Below are 19,962 nucleotides of genomic sequence, written 5' to 3'. Positions count from 1 at the left end.
GACCTGAACAATTAGGGACAGTCCTTCCTAAGTTTCTTCCTCCGACCATTGAGTCACTGAGGGCACCAACCTCTCTTATCTGATTGTTTCCTAGGCACCACCTCTTCCCTTCATTCCTCAAGATCATTTCCACATCTCATTACAGTAGATAAGGTAGGATGCCCTGAGTTCACACCATGATTGATTGATTGATTTGCCAAACAAATCTTATTTCATTCTTTGACAAAGTGACTAAATTGGTGGTAGCGGACCAGCGAAATGCAGCGGACACAGTATACTTGGATTTCAGTAAGGCAGTTGACAAAGTAGACCACAAACCAGAGGTGGGATTCAGCAGGTTCTGACCAGCTCTGGAGAAACGATAGCGGAAATTTTGAGCAGTTCGGAGAACCGGTAAATACCACCTCTGAGTGACCCCGCCACCATCTATTCTCTGCCTCTCCAGTCCTGACTGATCCGGAGGGAATGGAGATTTTGCCGTAACCTTCCTCTGGAGTGGGGAGGAAAGGGAGATTTTGCAATATCCTTCTCCTGGAATGGGGAGGGAAGGGAGATTTTGCAGTATCCTTCCCCTGGAGTGGGGAGGGAAGGGAAATTTTGCAGTATCCTTCCCCTGGAGTGAGGAGGGACTGGAGATTTTGCAGTATCCTTCCCCTGAAGTGGGGAGGGAAGGGAGATTTTGCAATATCCTTCTCCTGGAGTGGGGAGGGAAGGGAGATTTTGCAGTATCCTTCCCCTGGAGTGGGGAGGGAAGGGAAATTTTGCAGTATCCTTCCCCTGGTGTGGGGAGGGAAGGGAAATTTTGCAGTATCCTTCCCCTGAAGTGGGGAGGGAAGGGAGATTTTGCAATATCCTTCTCCTGGAGTGGGGAGGGAAGGAAGATTTTGCAGTATCCTTCCCCTGGAGTGGGGAGGGAAGGGAGATTTTGCAGTATCCTTCCCCTGGAGTGGGGGGGGAATGGAGATTTTGCAGTATCCTTCCTCTGGAGTGGGGAGGGAAGGGAGATTTTGCAATATCCTTCTCCTGGAGTGGGGAGGGAAGGGAGATTTTGCAGTATCCTTCCCCTGAAGTGGGGAGGGAAGGGAGATTTTGCAGTATCCTTCCCCTGGAGTGGGGAGGGAATGGAGATTTTGCAGTATCCTTTCCCTGGAGTGGGGAGGTACTGGAGATTTTGCAATATCCTTCTCCTGGAGTGGGGAGGGAAGGAAGATTTTGCAGTATCCTTCCCCTGGAGTGGGGACGGAATGGAAATCTTACAGTATCCTTCCCCTGGAGTGGGGTGGGAATGGGAATTTTACAATATCCTGAGGTGACATGATAGCAGTGTACCAATATCTCAGGGGCTGCCACAAAGAAGAGGGAGTCAAACTATTCCCCAAAGCACCAGAAGGCAAGATAAGAACAATGGATGGAAACCAATCAAGGAGAGAAGCAACCAAGAACTAAGGAGAAATGTCCAGACATTCCCGAAGTGGTGGATGCTCCATCACTGGAAGCTTTTAAGAGAGTGGACACCACTTGTCTGGAATGGCCTAGAGTTTCCTGTTTGAACAATGGATTGCAATAGAAGACCTCCAAGGTCCCTTCCACTTCTGTTATTCCGTCTGATATTCTGCTTTAGCAACCACACGGATTATCTCCATGACAACCTGGCCTTAATCTAGTCCTTTGCATCTCCCAATGGTGTGCTCATAGCAATTAATCAATTAAACCTGCTGTCGGTTATCGTCTTCTTTCCTTTCCTTCAGTTTCATACCTTACACTGAATCAAAACTAAAAAAAAAAAAATAATCCACAGAACTGAACCTACTGGGAAAAATCCAACCGGACGTGGCAAGAATCGGAAAGCGGCTTAGCCGAGAAGCGAAGGCGGGTCTGGTAAGCCAGTTCCAGCAGCCCCGTGGAGATAGCAATAGCAATAGCAGTTATATACCGCTTCATAGGGCTTTCAGCCCTCTCTAAGCGGTTTACAGAGTCAGCATATTGCCCCCAACAACAATCCGGATCCTCATTTTACCCACCTCGGGAGGATGGAAGGCTGAGTCAACCCTGAGCCGGTGAGATTTGAACAGCCGAACTGCAGAATTGCAGTCAGCTGAAGTAGCCTGCAGTGCTGCATTTAACCACTGCGCCACCTCGGCTCTTCTATGCATGCATGATGCGTGAGGCATGATGGGGACTGTAGTCCAAGACAGAAGGCCTCCAATTAACAAAGGCTGAGCTACGCCCAATCTATTCGCACTTCCTCATTATGGCTCAATCTGAGGAAACGGACGCTTTATTAAAGTGTTTATGGATTTAGTAGTTGTAATTATCTTGGTTTCCTGCAGCAGTTGTTTGAATCTCTTTGCCTAAGATTATTTTTTCTACTGCATCCCAGTGCTGTCTGTTGTGGCCCAGCAGGAGCCGTTGGAGCTGCAAACAGACTCCGACAGCGAGGGGCCTTATGAGTCGGCTCTGGAAGAGGTGGAGGACCTGGACAGGGTTCCGACTCCGAGCAGGGCGCAGAGAGGCTGGTTGGCCACCAGGAGACGCCTGAGGCATGCAGCAGCGGTGAGAGCCGAAGGGAGTGTGCTCATGACGTCAGGCCTTGTAGTAGTGACGAGGAGACAAGGAAGGTGGTCCTGGATCTACCTGGCAACGCCGGGCAGATCGACGGAGAAAACAGCTACGCAGTTACAAAAGATAATTGGACCCAGCTGGTTGTAATTAGGCTCCTCTCAAGATTGTATTTAAGGAGGGACTCGGGGAGGAGTCTGATTTGCAGGATTCAACTTCATTCTCCATTCAACGCTGGAGAAGCTGTTATCTGTCTCTGTCGAAGTCTGAGTTGCTGCCAAGGTTCTTATCTGTTTGTTGTGCTTTGCTTTCAGCCACTGAGATTTATGTTTCCTGCTAATAAAGTGCTGTAGAATTCCAGTTAAGCTTGTCTCGGCATTCGTTACTGGATGGAGGAGGGGGTCAGAACACACTCGTGAGCCGCTTTTTCCAGTCCCGCTGTAATTTTGAAGGGTCACTGAATGAAATGTTGAGAGTCTACCTGTACCACAATGCAAACTTCGAGTGCCGACCCAGAATGTCAGTTCCCATGGGATTCCCAGGATTCAACTTCATTCTTAACGCTGGAGAAACTGTTATCTGTCTATGTTGAAGTCTGAGTTGCTAACAAGGTTCTTATCTGTTTGTTTATGCTTGGGCATAAAGAAGCAATGAATTTATGAGTTTATGTTTCCTGTTAATTAAAGTGCTGTGCAATTCCAGTTAAGCTTGCCTCGGCATTTCTTACTGGACGGAGGAGGGGGTCAGAACAGATGTCTATGGAGATTCTCGGTCATCCAGGTCAAGGTTGTCCCAAACATGCTTTTTTTTTTCAAGAGGCAACTGGACATTCTGGTTTTTCTTTGAAGATGTTTCGCTTCTCATCCGAGAAGCTTCTTCAGCTCTCACTGGATGGTGGTGAGTGGAAGGATTTCAGTTAATGGAAAAGCACCTTTGGGACCCCAGTGATGTTTGCCCTCAGCTTGTCCACAGCCCAGGTATGGGACGGAGTTAAGTTCAAAGGTCCCAGCCTTAAGGCAGCATTTTCTCTCTTATTCCAACCCTACCCAGCCAAGCCTCACCTCCAAATAGGATAAAATCAGTTCAGGTTTTAATATCTACAAGGGAAGCCAGCTATCTTTTGGAACAGAGGTAGCAAAAGCAGGTTAAATCATCCAGAAAGATAGCATCATTCACCTGGCTATAATTTTATCTCAACCTAAACGCGGAGTGAGAACTTTCATTTTGTGGCTGTGATGAGAGCAGATTTGGGCGCCTCTCCCCAAAGGCCGGGCAGGCAAAGGCACCCTATTCCCGTGATGGCGAACTTTTAGCCAGAGGTAGAACATAGAGCCCTCCCTGCGGGCACGTGAGCCGTCACTCAGCTCAGCTCCACCGCGCATGGCAATGTGCGCACGCCTCCCACCAATCAGCTGATTTTCAGGTGTCTGCCACGCATGCAGGAGTTACTCTCTGGGAAAAAAACAATGTGGGGGTAAGACACCCCTAACACTCCTGGGGGGGGGGTCTGTTAAGATACAGCCTGTTGTGCCTTGAAACGGCTTCTACCGTACTGCTGTAAAATGCCTTCTACTATGCAGCGCAGTGGAGTTGTCATGATAACGGCTTCACAGTACTCCACAAGGGGGCTCCCTCTGTTAAGGGGGAAAATCCAACATTAGAAATTATTACGTTTGGTCCGGACATTTTCCCATCTATCAATAAATACCCAAGCAACGCCGGGTTATCAGCTAGTAAATAAATAAAATAAAATCTTCGGATAGGGGAGAAGCTCACAAGCAAAAATGCTTCCACATTTCAGAAAGCTGGAAAGGAAGTCGTAATACCAATTCTGACGCTTGCAAACCAATAAGAACTGTCAATCTTTCTGCCTGTTAACCGCAAAACGTGCCTTAAGAAGGACAGGTAGAAACTTGGTGTGTTTGCAGTCTAAAAAAAAAACATGCCACTGTTGTTTTACAGGCTCCCGATTTTGCTGTTGTGGGCGAAGTTCAAGGAAAGGCTTAGAAAACGTTTACCCGGTCCTTTGCTTTCAGGCCAACTAGATAACATCAACAGAAGATGTAGGACACCATGTGTGAGAACATGAAAACCCAGCATCATAATTAACTCCTACGGAAAAATGAGCCAATTTGGTCTAGCACAGTGATGGCAAACTGTGTCCTCGCATGCCGAAATCACGGGCGTGCCCACACCCACAATGCAATACTCTCCCTCCCGTGCATGCGCATACTGCCCCCCACATATGCGCACACCCCCTCCCCGCACATGGGCGCTGCACCCCTGCAGCGTCCTGAGACCAAAAACAGGCCACGGGGGGAGAAGGGGGTGCCACACCCCATTTTGGGGCTAGCAGGCCTCCCTGAAGCCCCCTGGGACCAAAAATGGGGCACAGGGGGCACGCCCCCTCCCCACACCCCCCATGCATGTGCAGCTCCCCACCCCATACGTATGCATGCGTGATGCCACCGCCCCACTCCCCCCCATGCATGCATCTCCCGTATGCGCAACCCAGACCCGAAAATCAGGTGGCCAGCAGGAGGGGCGTGCGCATGTGTAGTGGAACTGAGCTGGGCGATGGCTCGCGTGCCGGCAGAGAGGTGCCAAAGTTTCACCATCATGGGTCTAGTACATTAGGCTAGAAAGAAGGAACATTTGTCTGGAACACTATAGGGTTTCCTGCCTAGGCAGGGGGTTGGACTAGAAGACCTCCAAGGTCCCTTCCAACTCTACTATTGTATTAGGGTTGCCCCAGCATGGCCCCATGGGAGTCTGGCAACCAATCAGAATACAAGCTCAAATTCAAAAGCCCAGAGGGCCTAAAATCGAAGCACTCCCAGCAGCTCTTCCCCAATGCTATTTTTACTGTATTGAGTTCTAGTCCGGCCTGAGGCATGAAAGCCGGCTAGGCGACTTTGGGCCAATCCTTCTCTCTCTCTCTCTCGGCCCAACTTACATCACAGGTTTGTTGTGGAGAAAATAGGAGGAGGATGGAGCATCAGGTATGTTCGCCACCTGAGTTATTTACAGACATAATAAAGGCGGGATCAAAATAAAGGTATAAAATGTTCAGAGCTCGGGGTGGAAAAGCAAGAGAAAAACCTTGTTCGTTCCCTTACAGATCCAGATCTTTGGGCAATCTAGAACAGGGATTAGACGTTGCAAAAATTTACAATTTTAAGAATGCTGATTCTGCAAGCCAAGAGCTTCTGCAATCCCTTGTGGGTCTGATCACACTTAGCCAAATAAAGCACAGGTAATTTTCCACTTACAAGAGTTCATTTACTGACTGCAACAGCACCGGAAAAAGCGACTTTCACACTTATGAAATCGTCCCCACGGCCATGTGATCAAAACTGCGATGCTTGGCAACTGATTCATATTTACGACGGCCGCAGTGTCCCAAGGTCACACGATGCCCTTTTTGCGGCTTCTGACAAGCCAAGTCAACGGGGAAGCCGGATTCACTTAACAACCATGCTACAAACTTAAGAATTGCTGGGATTCGCTTTACAACTATGGCAAGGAAGAGCACAAAATGTGGGCCAAAATTCATTTAACAAATGTCTCGCTTAGCAACCTAAATTTTGAGCTGGATTGGGTGGGCCCCTAAGTCAAGGAGTAACCTCTATTCAAATTCAAATTCTCAACTCTTAAGATGTGTGGACTTCAACTCCCAGAACTAAAGTTGAAATCCACACATATTTTATTCCCCCAAAAATAAAATAAAACGTTGAAGCATAATAAACAAGCACCCATCATCCATAATCACACGGTAAAAACCAAACTATTTAAAGTATGTCGCTAAACTGAATGGAAGGAGAGTAACTAGGAAGAAGGGAAAAATAAGATCCATGTAAGATGAATTCAGTTCAAATGTTAATATTCAATTTAAAGTTGAAGTCCACGCGTCTTAAATTTGCCAAGGTTGGAGAAATGAGTAGCATTTCTCCAACTGTTTGGTGAAGCTTCCTTCCAGCATCCCTCCTAAAATCTGGGGATATTCAGTGGCAATCCCCCACCCCCTTAAAAAGGGGTAAAGAGCCTTAACCCTGACCCTGCTTCCTATTTTATATTTCAGTTCCACCCCAATTTCTGTTGCCCGGAGCAACACACAGGACCCTGGGCACGAAGAAGACCAGAAGAGCCAACAAACAATGGATGGAAACCAATCAAGTAGTGAAGCGATCTGGAATTAAGGAGAAACTTTCTAACAGTGAGGACAGTTGATCAGCTTGCCTGGTTAGCTAGCCTCGCTGTTGCCCACCCAGAGCGGAGGGCATCTTTTAAAATTCAGAATAGAGCTGGAAGGGACCTTGGAGGTCATCTAGTCCGACCCCCTGTTCAAGCAGGAGAACCCCGTACCGTTTCAGACAAGTGGCTGTGTCTGGTCTTTTCTTAAACTAATCAAGGAGAGAAGCAATCTGGAATTAAGGAGGGACTTCTTAAAATTAACCAGGGGAACAGAAGTTGCCACCAGAAGTTGTGAGAGCTACATCACTGAAGGCTTATCAAACAAAGAAACAATCAGAACAGAGCTGGAAGGGACCTTGGAGGTCTTCTAGCCCAGCCCCCTGCTCAAGCAGACAAGTGGCTGTCCAGTCTCTTCTTAAAAACCTCCAGTGTTGGAGCACCCGCAACTTCTGGTGGCAAGCTGTTCCACTGGTTAATTGTCCTCATTCTTAGGAAGTTAATCGGAATAGAGGCAGAAGGTGTCTTGGGGGTCCAGCATAAGACCCTATATACCATTTTGGACCAAATGGCTGTCCAGTCTCTTCTTTAAAAAAAAACAACCCAGGTTTTTAAAAAATTCCAGCACTCACAACTTCCAGAGGCAACTTCTGCTCCACTGGTTAATTGTTCTTACTTTTAATAAGTTTCTCCTTAATTCCAAGTTGCTCCTCTCCTTGATTAGTTTAAGAAAAGACCGGAAAAGACAGCCACTTATCTAAAACCCTACAAATGAACCAATTTCGTTGTATTTATTTATTTTGTACGGTGACAATAAAGACTGTAATACTATTAACAGAGTTGGAAGGGACCCTAGAGGTCATCTAGTCCAACCCCCACTCAAGCAAGGACACCACTTCTGACAAATGGCGGTCCAATCTGCTTGAGCAGGGGGTCAGACTAGACGACCTCTAAGGACCCTTCCAGCTCTATTACGAATTTTAAAAGAGGCACACACCCCCAGGTCGCCAGGCTAAAAGATGCACCCAGGTGTCCCCCAACCCCAACCCCACGGTACCCTCGCCCCCTCCCCAACCATCCAACCACCCTTCTCCCCGGTGATCCGCTTACCGACCCCCGGACAAACCTACCATACTCGATCCCTCCGGATAGGAAAAGCAGCCCGATGGTGAAGCCGGTCCGTTTCTTCTTCCGTTGGGAATCCATCCATGCGCCCGGCGCTCTCCAGGTAACAGATGTGGAGCGAGGGATCCCGGGGAGGAGTTGCAGCCGGTTCGCCCTCCGCCGGGCGATTATAGGTAGGCCGAGCCAGGCATCTCCAGCACCTCCTCCTCCTCCTCCGGCTAGTTACGCGGCGCAGCTGGCTTGCCGACCCGGACTGGGAGCGGGCGGGCCGCCGCGGAGACCTGGCTGGGCTACGGCCCTGGCTTCAGCCCTTCCTCCGCACCCCCGCGAGAGCCCTTTGGGCTGGCCCGCAGGCCCCGGGAAGCGAGAGAGAGTGGAAGGAACTAAGTTGGAGATGGGGGGGGGAAACGACCTTTACCAGAGTTGGCGGCTCCTGTTTCTGTTGCTTCCCGAAAAGCAAAAAGGGGAAACAACCGAAAGGACGCAGAAGCGCATGGATTCGGAATCGGTTAATTCCAAAATCTATTCTACACACAGAGAGTAAATTTATATACACAGATAATATATATAGATTTTACACACATGTACAGATAGATTAGAGAAAGAGAGAGAGAGAGAGAGAGAGAGAGAGAGAGAGAGAGAGAGAGAGAGAGAGAGAGAGAGATTTATTCAGTTAGTTTGTCACTCATGTACAAGATAATAGGAATAAGAATAAACATGAATAAGAACACAGGAAATGGCTAGGAATAAATGGGGACAGTAGGACAGGGATGTTAGGCATGCTGGTGCGCTTATGCACTCCCCCTCTTTGCGGACCTCTTAGAAATGAGGTGAGGTCAACAGTAGACAGTTTAAGATTAAAGTTATGGGGGTTTGAGGATGTAACAACATCCTCAGGAGTCAGGAAGAGTATTCCAGGAGTTGACCACTCTGTTGCTGAAGTCATATTGTCTGCAATCAATGGGGTGGTTTACCTTGAATTTGTATCTATTGTGAGTTTGTGTATTGTTGCGGTTGAAAATGAAGTAGTCATTGACAGGTAGGACATTGTAGCAGATAATTTTACATACTCCGCTTAGGTCAGACCAACATTTTGAGCCTGGTGTCATAAGGGATTCTATTGTGAGCAGAGGAGTGGAGGACTCTTCTCGTGAAATACCTCTGGACTCGCCCAATTGTGTTAATGCCCGCTATACAGTGCGGATTCCAGATAGCTGTATGCAAGGATTGGTGTCAGCTTCTGCTTTGGCTGTTGCTTCAGCTGCCATTGAAACGGGGAGGGAGGGCATAGTATTTGGGTGGGGTTACTTATTGTGCTGGAGGAAGATTCTGGAGATCTTTGGATGGACGTACTACGCATGCGTGGATGTTTCCCGCCTGGGTTAACGGCACCGACATTCCATCTTCGTGATGTCTTTTGAAGTTATCTCACACCTGACACTTGAAGGACTTATGATTGGACTAGGCCTATGATGCCAGGGGGAGTGGAATGGGCTCTTCTATATATCAACTGCTTTCGAGCCTAATTAACCAGACTTTGCTATGCAACCGCTCTTTAACTATTTTTAATTAGTAAAAGTACATTTGATTTTCTACAAATGAAGTCTCATGGTCTTCTTTCCTAATTATTAAATGGAGAGGTGCTGACAATTGGTCTAGCAAAGATTTTGTATGCCCCAGTTTGCAGTACGAGAGAGACACACACACAGACAGAGACACACATATTCATTTAAGAACTGTGGCAAGAAAGGTCACAAAATGGGGCAAAACTCACTTAACCAATATCTCAGGCCCCGGGAGCATAACAACATAAATTTGGGACTCAATTGTGGTCATAAGTCGAGGACTACTTGTAGAGTACATTTTGGTATATATGTAATGTTTATAATAAATGAAATTTGTTTATAAAATTGTAGCACATTCTACCATATTTGGTGGTCTTGTACTGAGGCCACAAAATACTGGAGGAGGATTCAAAACTGGCTAAAAGAGGTTACGGGGCAAGTATGGAATGGAAACCTGAGACTTTTTTACTAAGCATAAAACCAGAAAACATGAGTAAATCTATATGGCATTTGAGCCTACATATAATTGTGGCCGCAAGAATAACCTGTGCGCAATTTTGCTAATCTACTACCATACCATTGGAAGATGCCATAATTAAAAAGATTTATGAATGTGCAGAAATGGATAAAATGACGGGTTGGCTGAGGGACAAAGGAGAAACGGTACATTATCTTAGCTGGAACCTATGGTATATATGGGCGACAAGGAGAACAGCAGGGACTTAAAACGGGGAAAGTAAAATAGCAGTTGTTAACAATGGGAACTAAAAGTGAACATTGGTATTGTAATAGATCCCTGAACTTTGTAATGAGAAGATGCTGGTTAGAGACTAAACAATGAGGAAGAAAAAAAAAGTTGGGCTGTGAATGACTGTCACCGCAGGGGGGGGGGAGAGGGGGGGTTGTATGTTTAAAGTTGTTTTTGTATTTGTATGTCTTATTCTTTTAAAAAATGTATAACCAATAAAGATTATTTTTAAAAAATTGTTTATAAAATTGTGTGGTGTATATAAAAATACATATAAACATACACATGCATATACATACATATACCGTATATATAAAATCTCCGCCCAACTCACTTTACAGAATTTTTGTAGGGAAAATAGAAGGTATGTTCACTGCCTTGATTTATTTATAAAAATTGTATATTAAAAAATATTTATCAAACTTAGGAGACTGAAGGCTAAAACACATAAAGAACAGCTTCTGGAACTGGGTATGTCTAGTTTAATGAAAAGAAGGGGAGACATGATAGCAGTCTTCCAACATCTCAGGGGCTGTCACAAAGAAGAAGGAGTCAAGCTATTCTGCAAAGCACCTGAGGACAGGACAAGAAGCAATGGGTGGAAACTAATCAAGGAGAGAAGCAACTTAGAACTAAGGAGGAATTTCCTGACAACATAATTAAGTTGCCTCCAGAAATTGTGAATGCTCCAGCACTGGACGTTTTTAAGAAGATGTTGGACAACCATTTGTCTGGAGTGGTGCCTAACCAGGGGGTTGGACTAGAAGACCTCCAAGGTCCCTTCCAACTCTCTTATCCTAGTCTAGTTGTGGTCGTAAGTCGAGGACTACTTTACAGCGATAATAGGCTTTTTCAACAGCAATACAAATATTCGAGATTTTCATTGGAGCCTTAAAAAGAGGGCGGGCTCCGAGCGTCACGGCAACGCCTGCGCGTGCGCAGCACAAAGATGTCTCATGCCTCATTCTGGAGGCGTTGGTCCCTCTTTTTTTTTTTTTTTGGTTTACGTTTTCGCCCCTCCCTCGCGGGCTTTCTCCCGGGAACAATATGGCTGGACCCGCTCTACTTCAAGCCCCTGACGTCATCGTGGAGCGCCTGCGCCGGAAGCGGAAGAGCGTGAATTTCATGCCAGGGTCTGGATGCGTGGATGCTTCACGTGCGTTCCGCGTGGAGAGTTGTGTAGCTGCTCTGGCTCCTAGCAGAGGCCTGGTGTAACCCTCGGCTCTCCCCTCCCTTGCTTAAATCTTGCGTCCGGCCCGCTCTCGCTCCTCGCCATGGCGGGCATCCTCTTCGAAGACATCTTTGACGTGAAGGACATCGACCCCGAGGGGAAGAAATTCGACCGGGGTGGGGCTCAGTTAGGGTCTCCCCCCCTTTCCCCCAATTATCCCTCCGTTGTGCTTCCTAGGAGGCCTAGGGGGTTCTGCCCCTCCCCGCTTCATCCCCAACAACAGCCCTGTGAGGTAGGACAGGCTTCGCGGCGCTGAGCAGCCCCAGGTCCCCCGAAGCAGAGAGTTGCGTCTCTTGGTGTTAAGATTGGAGCCGAGCTGCTATTCCAGCTTTGAGGCCTACGGTTCTTTAAATTGGGAAGCCGTTTATTGGTTGTTGCAAAACCACTTGGAGGTGACCCTGAAGGAGGGTGAGAAGAGGAGCAGGAGGAGAAGAGGGGGAGAAAGAGAAGAGGAGGGAGAAAAGGAGGAGAGGGAGGAGAAGGAAAAGAGAAGGAGGGGAGGAAAAGGAGAACAGAAAGGAGGGAAAGAGGAGAGGAGGGCGAGGAAAAGAGGGGAAGAAAAGGAGAAGAGGAGTGGTGGGGGAGAAGAGGAGGAAGAGAAAGTGAGGGGGAGGAGAAAAGAGAGGGAGGAGAAGACACAACAATTTGGAAAAACATGACTTTTGGGGGCAAACATTCTGGAAAGCAGCAGATTGGAGAAAAAAAACTGGCTTCATTTGGCTAATGCAGCATAGGGGGAGTAGAATATTTTCTGTATCTTGATGTAGCCTCCCTCACAGGGTTGTTGTAAGTATAGAAGAGAATGATTGTTGATATACTTTTATCAAGGTGGAATATAAATCAGGTGATTTGTGAAGATTGGACTGTTCCATCAAGCCCTAGGATAGGGCTGCTATGATTACCCCAATGGATGAGTAATTTTAATTGTGCTTTGGGAATGTTGGTTCCCACTGTATATAGTTTTTTTTAAATCAAATATAAATTTGTTTTTACTCTGAGTAGCATGGATTTATTTTAATCAAATCACAGATTTGGGGTATTGCATGTTGGCTGCTTGATAAAGCAGCCAAGGAACTGTACAAATAAAATGAGTTAACATTTCAATCCATCTAGTCGTGCTGGGTTCCTTGAGGGAAGTATTTATTGGAACAACTAATACCAACTTTACTATGGACTGTAAAGATTCCTGGCCTCCTGCGTGCTATTTGTGGTAGAAAAGTACCACTGATTATCCCCATTCTAAGAATAGGGTACTAGTGCTCGTCCCTCAGTAAGGTTGTCCTTTACTGCAGCCTTCAAATCTGGCTGTGCATAGGTACTCCTTCAACTTGTAGTATGTTACCCAAATAAACGGAAATCCAAGAATTTTACTGTATTCAGTTGAATGTTGAAGAATTTTCAACACGCTGTAGAAAACTTGGATGAACATGGAGATTTTTCCCTAAGCCTCACATACTTTTGGAGTGACATTTAGAATAGAAATAGGAATAGAATAGAATAGAATTTGAGCAGGAAACATCTTTCTTGAAGATTTTTATCTTTCAACAACTAACATCCTGGCATGTTTTTAGTTTCCCGGCTGCACTGTGAGAGTGAGTCCTTCAAAATGGATCTGATCCTCGATGTGAATGTACAGATCTACCCAGTTGATCTTGGTGAGCACATACCTAGCAATGTTCCTTGAGTTCCTGTATCTTTATAAAATATATTTGGATGGTGGGTTTTTTTCCCCTGCAATATAAGATATTCACTAATATATGTAGCTCGGGATTGAACTGTGAAGTCTTTGGTGCTCTCTGAGCTTGATTGCTTGTAGACATTTCATTACCCAACTAGGTAACATCATCAGTGCTATTCAGGGTGGAGTTTATTCTTTGTTTATATACAATAGCCTTTTGGTGAGGTGTGGTTTTCTCCTTGGTAGTTCCTTAATTAGGGTAGCGTTTTTTTTTTTTTTTGCTTGATTGCTTGGTGTTAATCCCTGCTTATTTGGGAGTTGGCTGCTGAAGAGGATGTGCTTCTGTCTTTGTTTCCTTGGGTTTTTTTTTCTTTCTTAAATGGAATGTAAAAGCTAAAGGATTTATTTTGAGGGCAAACAGCCAACCAAACAACCAAGCTTATAAAGCATCAAGACACCTCATTAATTTTTTTTTTGCTTATTACTAGAACAATAGCAGCATCTAGAACAGGGCCATCAAACTCCCAGCCCACAGGCCAGATGCGTTATGCACTAGCCACACCAATTTGGCAAAGAGGAAAAAAGTCCCTATATGTCATGTAACGATGCCATCACGACATGAGTTTGACACCTCTGATCTGGATTATTCTAAGTTTGCATTATGCATTGAATCATGAACTAAACCTGCCCCAGAATCCCTAGTAAGGGAGATCGGTGGCATAAAAAAATAATAATCATAATAACTAATCAGAGACTAAACTCAATATAAAGCATGCCCAGTCATACTTAGAAAACCCTGATCAAAACTAGCATGTCCATAACTTAGTAAATAAGTGTTGTTCAAAGTAATACATTCCAGGGTTTGTCTTGAGATGTTACCTCCAGAAAGCTCTATTCTAGTCATTCATGCACAATTTCTTTTCAAGTCCTACACTCGGATCTTCCACAAAAGTTTTTGGGGACCCTGACATACCAGATTTCCACATTCCTCTTCTGAGGATTAGGTCTGATTCACAGGTGTTTTTTTTTTCTTTTGCATGTTGTATTTCACTTCTCATGTTTATCGTTTCTTGCATTGCAGGAGACAAATTCCGCCTTGTGATAGCCAGCACCTTGTACGAAGATGGAACATTGGATGATGGCGAATATAATCCTACAGATGATAGGCCCTCCAGGTGACAAAAAGTCTGGGATGGAGGCCAGTGTAAAGGAAAGGCAGCGGTTGTCACAGATCTGATTTTTTTGGTCTCCTCATCTAAGCTTTGAGTTTTTAAATCTGGTGGGGTAATAATAAGGGATTCGTCTCCAGCTGGCTGGAGAATTCTGGGAGTTGAAGTCCACAAGTCGTAAGGTTGCCAAGTTTGGAGACCCCTGATCTAGAGGAACAAATATTGTCCCCTGGATTTTAGACTAGTCTACAAATGTCTCCCTTCTCCTCCTCCACCTCAAACCTTCATGCCAATCCTGTGAGGTAGGTTAGGCTGAGAAAATGTGCTTGAGTTCTGTTACTCAATCACAATGAACCACAACGAAATACAGGTAGTCCTTGACTTACAACAGTTCATTTAGTGACCGTTCAAAGATACAGTGTCACTGGAAAAAGTGACACGGCCGTATTTCACACCGAAAAGTGACTTATGACCGTTTCCCCATCATCACATGATCAAAATTCAGGGGATTGGCAACTGGTTCATATTTATGACAGTTGCAGTGTCCCTTTTGTGACCTTACGACAAGCAGTGGAGGATCCAAATTCACATAACAACCACGTTGCTAACAAATGCAGCAATTCACTTAACAACTGTGGCAAGAAAATGGGGCAAAACTCACTTAAATGTTTCACTTAGCAACGTAAGTGTTGCCCTCAATTGTGGTTGTAATTCGAGGACTCCCTGTAATCCAGTCTGAAGTGTGCAGAGCCATAGGATGATAATTTCAAGAATTGAAGGCAAAGACATTTTTGCTCTTGCACAAAGAATATTTTGGTGTCTGTATGTCACAGATGGAAGGCTTGAGTTTTGGATTGATGCTGAATGTGCGCCTTCATTTTTGGTGTTTCTGATATTTTAATATATCTTCCCTTCTTTTGGCCGGCTCTTCTTATTACCACAGGGCGGATCAGTTTGAATACGTGATGTATGGGAAAGTGTACAGGATTGAGGGCGATGAGACATCAACGGAAGCAGCCACACGCCTGTAAGTCTCTCTTCTGAAATAAGGTTGAAAAGCTTATCATGTTTTGACATCACACAAAGCCATAACTTGATTGGTTGCGTTCAGGCTGAGGATGTTGTTTGATGGTCTACAACAGAGGAGGTATTCAGCAAGTTCTGACCAGTTCTGGAGAACCAGTAGCAGAAATTCTGAGTAGTTCAGAGAACCAGTAAATACCACCTCTGACTGGCCCATCTATTCTCTGCCTCCCAAGTCCCAGCTGATCGGGAGGGAATGGAAATTTTGCAGTATCCTTCCCCTGCCACGGCCACCAAGCCATGCCACGCTCACAGAACTGGTAGTAAAAAAAATTTGAATCCCACTACTGGTCTACAACATCTCGCCACAAGCAGCTCGCTACAGTCAATTCATCACAGCCAAATTGTTTGGAACAACTCACCATAGTTAACTTGCTGAAGGATGACTCGCCGCAGGGCAGGAGTTATCCTGATATTGTAGAAATAGTTGAACAGAATCATTAAAGAAAGGATGCAAAAGGAGGGACAAAATAAAATGTGAAGGACAAAGATTGAAATAACGTTTAAATTATTTTAAATAATTAAGTTGAATTGCCCCACAGCAAGTTGGCCACTGCAAATTGATCATGGTGAGTTGGCTAAGGCGAGTTGTCCCATTCCGTTCTCAAGGTGTGCTAGACTTTCTGAGCTTAAGAGGCGCAGTGGTTAGAATGCAGTTTTGCAGGCGAATTCTGCCGACTGCTAGCAGTTCAATTCTCGCCGGCTCATGGTTGATTCAGCCTTCCATCCTTCCGAGGTGGGTAAAATGAGGACCCAGATTGTTGGAGGCAAATATGCTGACTCTGTAAATTGCTTAGAGGGGACTATGAAAGCACTATGAAGCAGTATATAAGTCTTAAGTGCTATTGCTAATGCTATGTCATTTTGGCAAAACCAGCGGAAAATCATGCGATGCTGCAAACAGCTGTATGAGCAGTCCATGTGTTGAGCATCTAAAGTACAGCTAGTCCTTGACTTAGAACAGTTCATTTTGACAATAGGGTAAGGTAGGGTAGAATTAGAGTAATGTAGAATAGGGTAAGGTAGGGTAGAATTAGAGTAGAGTAGCATAGAATAGCATAGAATAGAATAACAGCATAGAATAGCAGTTGGAAGGGACCTTGGAGGTCTTCTAAGGAGGAGAGCCTTCTCGGTGGTAGCTCCGACCCTATGGAACGATCTCCCCGTGGAGATTCGTACCCTCACCACCCTCCAGACCTTCCGCACAGCCCTCAGAATCTGGCTATCCCGTCAGGCCTGGGGCTAAGACTGTAACCCGCCCGAATGGTATGAATGTTGTGTTTTTTAATTATGTATTATATGTTAAAAGTTTGTCTCCCCCCTCCCCTTTTGGTTGTGAGTCGCCCTGAGTTCCCCCAGGGAAAAGGGCGGCATACAAATAAACTTCAAATCAAAATCAAATCAAATCAAAATTCTAGTCCAACCCCCTGCCTAGGTAGGAAACCCTACAACACTTGAGACAAATGGATATCCAACAACTTCTTAAAAACTTCCAGTGGTGGAGCATCCACAACTTCTGGAGGCAACATTGTTCCAATCTATTCCATCTCTTATCTCATCCTTCTTTCTCCCCTCCTCCAGCTCTGCCTACGTCTCCTATGGTGGCCTCCTCATGAGACTCCAGGGAGATGCCAACAACTTGCATGGCTTTGAAGTGGATTCGAGGGTCTACCTCCTGATGAAGAAATTAGCCTTCTGAGCAGCTTCTCCCATCAAACTGTCAGGGGCTCGATTTGCAGCTTGGGACATTTCAGAATAACAACACGGATCTTCCTCGGTTTCCCTTCCCGTTTGGAGCAAAGCTCGGCAACGAATTAGAAGCCCCCCTCGGAGGTTCTCCACCTCTTAGCAGCCACAACAAGGACAGTTTTTTTTCTCCATGCCATTTTTTTCCCAGGGCCCTTTGCAGTTAGGAAGCAGCTGCCAGGCTACATGGGCAGCATTCCTTCTGAAACTGAAGCATAGTATTTCCCGGTGCCGGAAACTCTATGCTTTTGACAAGGTGATGTGTTTTTACAGGGCATTTTCCTACAAAGGCAACATTTGCCATTTCTGGTAAACTTGGCTTGTTTCGTTTTTGTTTTTTTCTTCCTGATGCTTTGGTCAAAAACACACAGCAAAAGAAGTTAGCTCCTGAATCAAACTCCCACAGGTAACAATTACTCCTTTTTTTAAAAAAAAAAAAACCTCAAATAAAATATTTTTTAGGGATTTTTGTGGTTGGCGGGGGCTGTGTGCAGGAAGGAACCTCTGTATCTCTTTCATTAACGTAGCTAATCAGTACAAAGCTTTCACCACTTCTCCCAATTTTATGTTGATGGTATAGAGCAGTGATGGGTAATCTTTTTGTGCTGAAACGGGGGAGCATGTGTGTGCTGGACACTGGAAGAGCAGCCTCTCAGTGAGCGTGCGTGCACCGAGAAAATGATCTTCCGGTTTCCGGCGCGTGCATGCACGCAGGCCTCCTGGTCTTCCGGTTTCCGGCGCACATCCATGCACACAAAGACCAGCTGGCCAGGGCGCATGCACTTGCTGGAAACCAGATCATCTATCCGGTGTGCTCATGTGCACCAGGTGGCCACTCTTCCAGTTTCCCGCACTCCCGTACACACGAAGACCAGCCGGCCAGTGCGGCAGAACCTGGAAGAACAATGGGCAACAGCTCATGTGCCCAGAGAGATGGCTCTGCATGCCACTTCTGGCATGTGTGTCACAGGTTTTCCCGTCACGGATGTACCCTGTTTTCCCAATAATAAGACCTCCCCGGATAATAAGCCCAATTGGGATTTTGAGTGCATGCACTAAAATAAGCCCTACCCCAAAAATAAGCCCTACCCAAAAATTTTGCAACACAGCAGCAACCATGAGGTGACCATACTTGCCACCTCCTGCACCTTAAAAATAATAAAGACCTCCCCGAAAATAAGGCCAAGTGCTTATTTTGGGTATCAAAAGAAAATAAGTCCCTGTCTTATTTTCAGGGAAACGGGGTAATGGGACCCAGAAGACAACTTGGGTGCCCTCCAGATGCTTGGGACTTCTATGCCCATCAGCCACACCACCTGTGACACAGCAGAAAGGGATTGTGGGAGCCTGAATGGTATAGTGGTTAATCTTTCCGATGGGCGGGAGGGGTGTCCAGCAGACCTGGATTCAAGTCCTTGAGCAAAAGAAATAATAATTCAAGAGTGAATTGGAAACAGTTTGTGTTTCAGCTCAATTAATCTCTCAGGATAGTAAAGATACAATGGGAGGGGGGGGTTCCTGTCCTGTTCGCTGTGTAGAAATGTCCAAAGAAAAATGAAATAGGAGTTTGTGTGTAATTATCTCAAAACTATGGATTTGAAAAAGTCTCTAATGCAGGGGTAGTCAACCTTTTTATACCTACCGCCCACTTTTATATCTCTTGTTAGTAGTAAAATTTTCTAACCGCCCACCAGTTCCACAGTAATGGTGATTTTATGAAAACTTAATGAAAATGCTTTTAAATAACGCTATGACATTTTTTAAAAAAAGTCAAATTAAAAAAAAGGAAAGTGCTTCAGTATCGGACAAAACCCCTACCGCCCACCATGAAAGCTGGAACGCCCACTAGTGGGCGGTAGGGACCAGGTTGACTACCACTGATCTAATGGTTGGGGATGGCAGGAATAATGATGCCCTAATTAGATGGATGGATGGACGGATGGACAGACAGAGGGAGATGATGCTGTATGTATTACACAGGCAATGATGGTCCAACAAGTGCATCTCCATATGACCATGCCTGATTTTACAACATTTTTGTGCCGGTTATTAAGTGAATGCCACAGTTGTTAAGTGAACCCATTGTTTGCTATGGGATGGGTTTTTCCAGTAAATACCAGTTTCTGGCAAAAAAAAAAACCACAATGTTGTATATCATAGTTCTGTGACTGTGGGAGTGCTGTGACTGTAAATGCAGGCTAGTTGCCGAGTATCCATAATGCAGCGATGTGACGCTGGAGTGCATCTGGACATCGGAACATTGAATTCGTGTCATTGATCCCATTATAACGATATAATGATTTCAGGATTTGAGAAGCTGCCACAAAGAAACGGGGGTCAACTTATTCTCCAAAGCACCAGAAGGCAGGACAAAAAATAATGCATGGAAACTAAACAAAGAGAGCAGCAACCTGGAATTAAGGAGAAATTTCCTAACAGTCAGAGCAATTAGCCAGTGGAACTGTTTGCCACCAGAAACCGTGGGTGCTCCATCACTGGAGTTTTTTAAGAAGAGCCTGGACAGCCACCTGTCTGAAATGGTATAGGGTCTCCTGCTTGAGCAGTGGGTTGGACTAGAAGACCTCCAAGGTCCCTTCCAGCTCTATTCTGATTGATCCCATTTTGGAGTTCTGTTGGAACTTCCAACAGTCGCTAAGCAACCGGTCATAAATCAAGAACTACCTGTGCAAGAAAGCTGGTTTATGATCTTTGTACGTAAGCAAGAAAAGGGTTATGCTTGAGATGCTAGAGCCGAGGTGGCGCAGTGGTTAAATGCAGCACTGCAGGCTACTTCAACTGCAGTTCGGCTGTTCAAATCTCACCGGCTCAGGGTTGATTCAGCCTTCCATCCTTCCGAGGTGGGTGAA

At 45.5% G+C, this 19,962-nt stretch overlaps 2 protein-coding genes across 3 annotated transcripts in view; one reads left to right on the top strand and one right to left on the bottom strand.

Annotated features, from left to right (window-relative positions):
• The window catches only part of LOC148043522 (major facilitator superfamily domain-containing protein 8-like), a 33,179-nt gene extending 24,995 nt beyond the window's left edge, over positions 1–8,184 (bottom strand). The window contains exon 1 of the mRNA XM_087725153.1: positions 7,881–8,184. Within this exon, the coding sequence (XP_087581279.1) occupies positions 7,881–7,956 (76 nt within the window). The 5' untranslated portion in view covers positions 7,957–8,184. The remainder of the gene's footprint in view (positions 1–7,880) is intronic.
• Positions 8,185–11,287: 3,103 nt separating this feature from the next.
• On the top strand, positions 11,288–17,537 carry POLR2H (RNA polymerase II, I and III subunit H). 2 transcript variants are annotated; one of them, XM_087725151.1, is made up of 5 exons: positions 11,288–11,535; positions 12,991–13,074; positions 14,179–14,272; positions 15,210–15,293; positions 16,931–17,537. In XM_087725151.1, the coding sequence occupies exons 1-5, from the start codon at positions 11,463–11,465 to the stop codon at positions 17,046–17,048; spliced, it is 453 nt and encodes a 150-aa protein (XP_087581277.1). In that variant the 5' UTR covers positions 11,288–11,462; the 3' UTR covers positions 17,049–17,537. The 2 variants fall into 2 exon arrangements, with proteins under 2 accessions (XP_087581277.1, XP_087581278.1); XM_087725152.1 differs by having other exon boundaries at positions 11,524–11,651.
• The last annotated feature ends 2,425 nt before the right edge of the window (positions 17,538–19,962 follow it).

The sequence above is a fragment of the Thamnophis sirtalis genome, unplaced genomic scaffold (genome assembly GCF_051295495.1).
Source record: "Thamnophis sirtalis isolate CommonGarterSnake01/CBP01778 unplaced genomic scaffold, rThaSir2_p1.2 scaffold_11, whole genome shotgun sequence".
In the NCBI taxonomy this organism is placed as follows: Eukaryota; Metazoa; Chordata; class Lepidosauria; order Squamata; family Natricidae; genus Thamnophis; species Thamnophis sirtalis.
Note: the sequence above shows the minus strand (reverse complement) of the source record. Positions and strands in the feature narration are given on the sequence as shown.

Excerpts from the sequence above, each read along its gene's own strand:
- POLR2H (XM_087725151.1), top strand. The coding sequence starts at position 11,463 with ATGGCGGGCATCCTCTTCGAAGACATCTTTGACGTGAAGGACATCGAC. Across the intron at positions 14,273-15,209 it reads ACAGATGATAGGCCCTCCAG|GGCGGATCAGTTTGAATACG; the intron begins GTGACAAAAAGT and ends TTATTACCACAG. Across the intron at positions 15,294-16,930 it reads ACGGAAGCAGCCACACGCCT|CTCTGCCTACGTCTCCTATG; the intron begins GTAAGTCTCTCT and ends CCCCTCCTCCAG.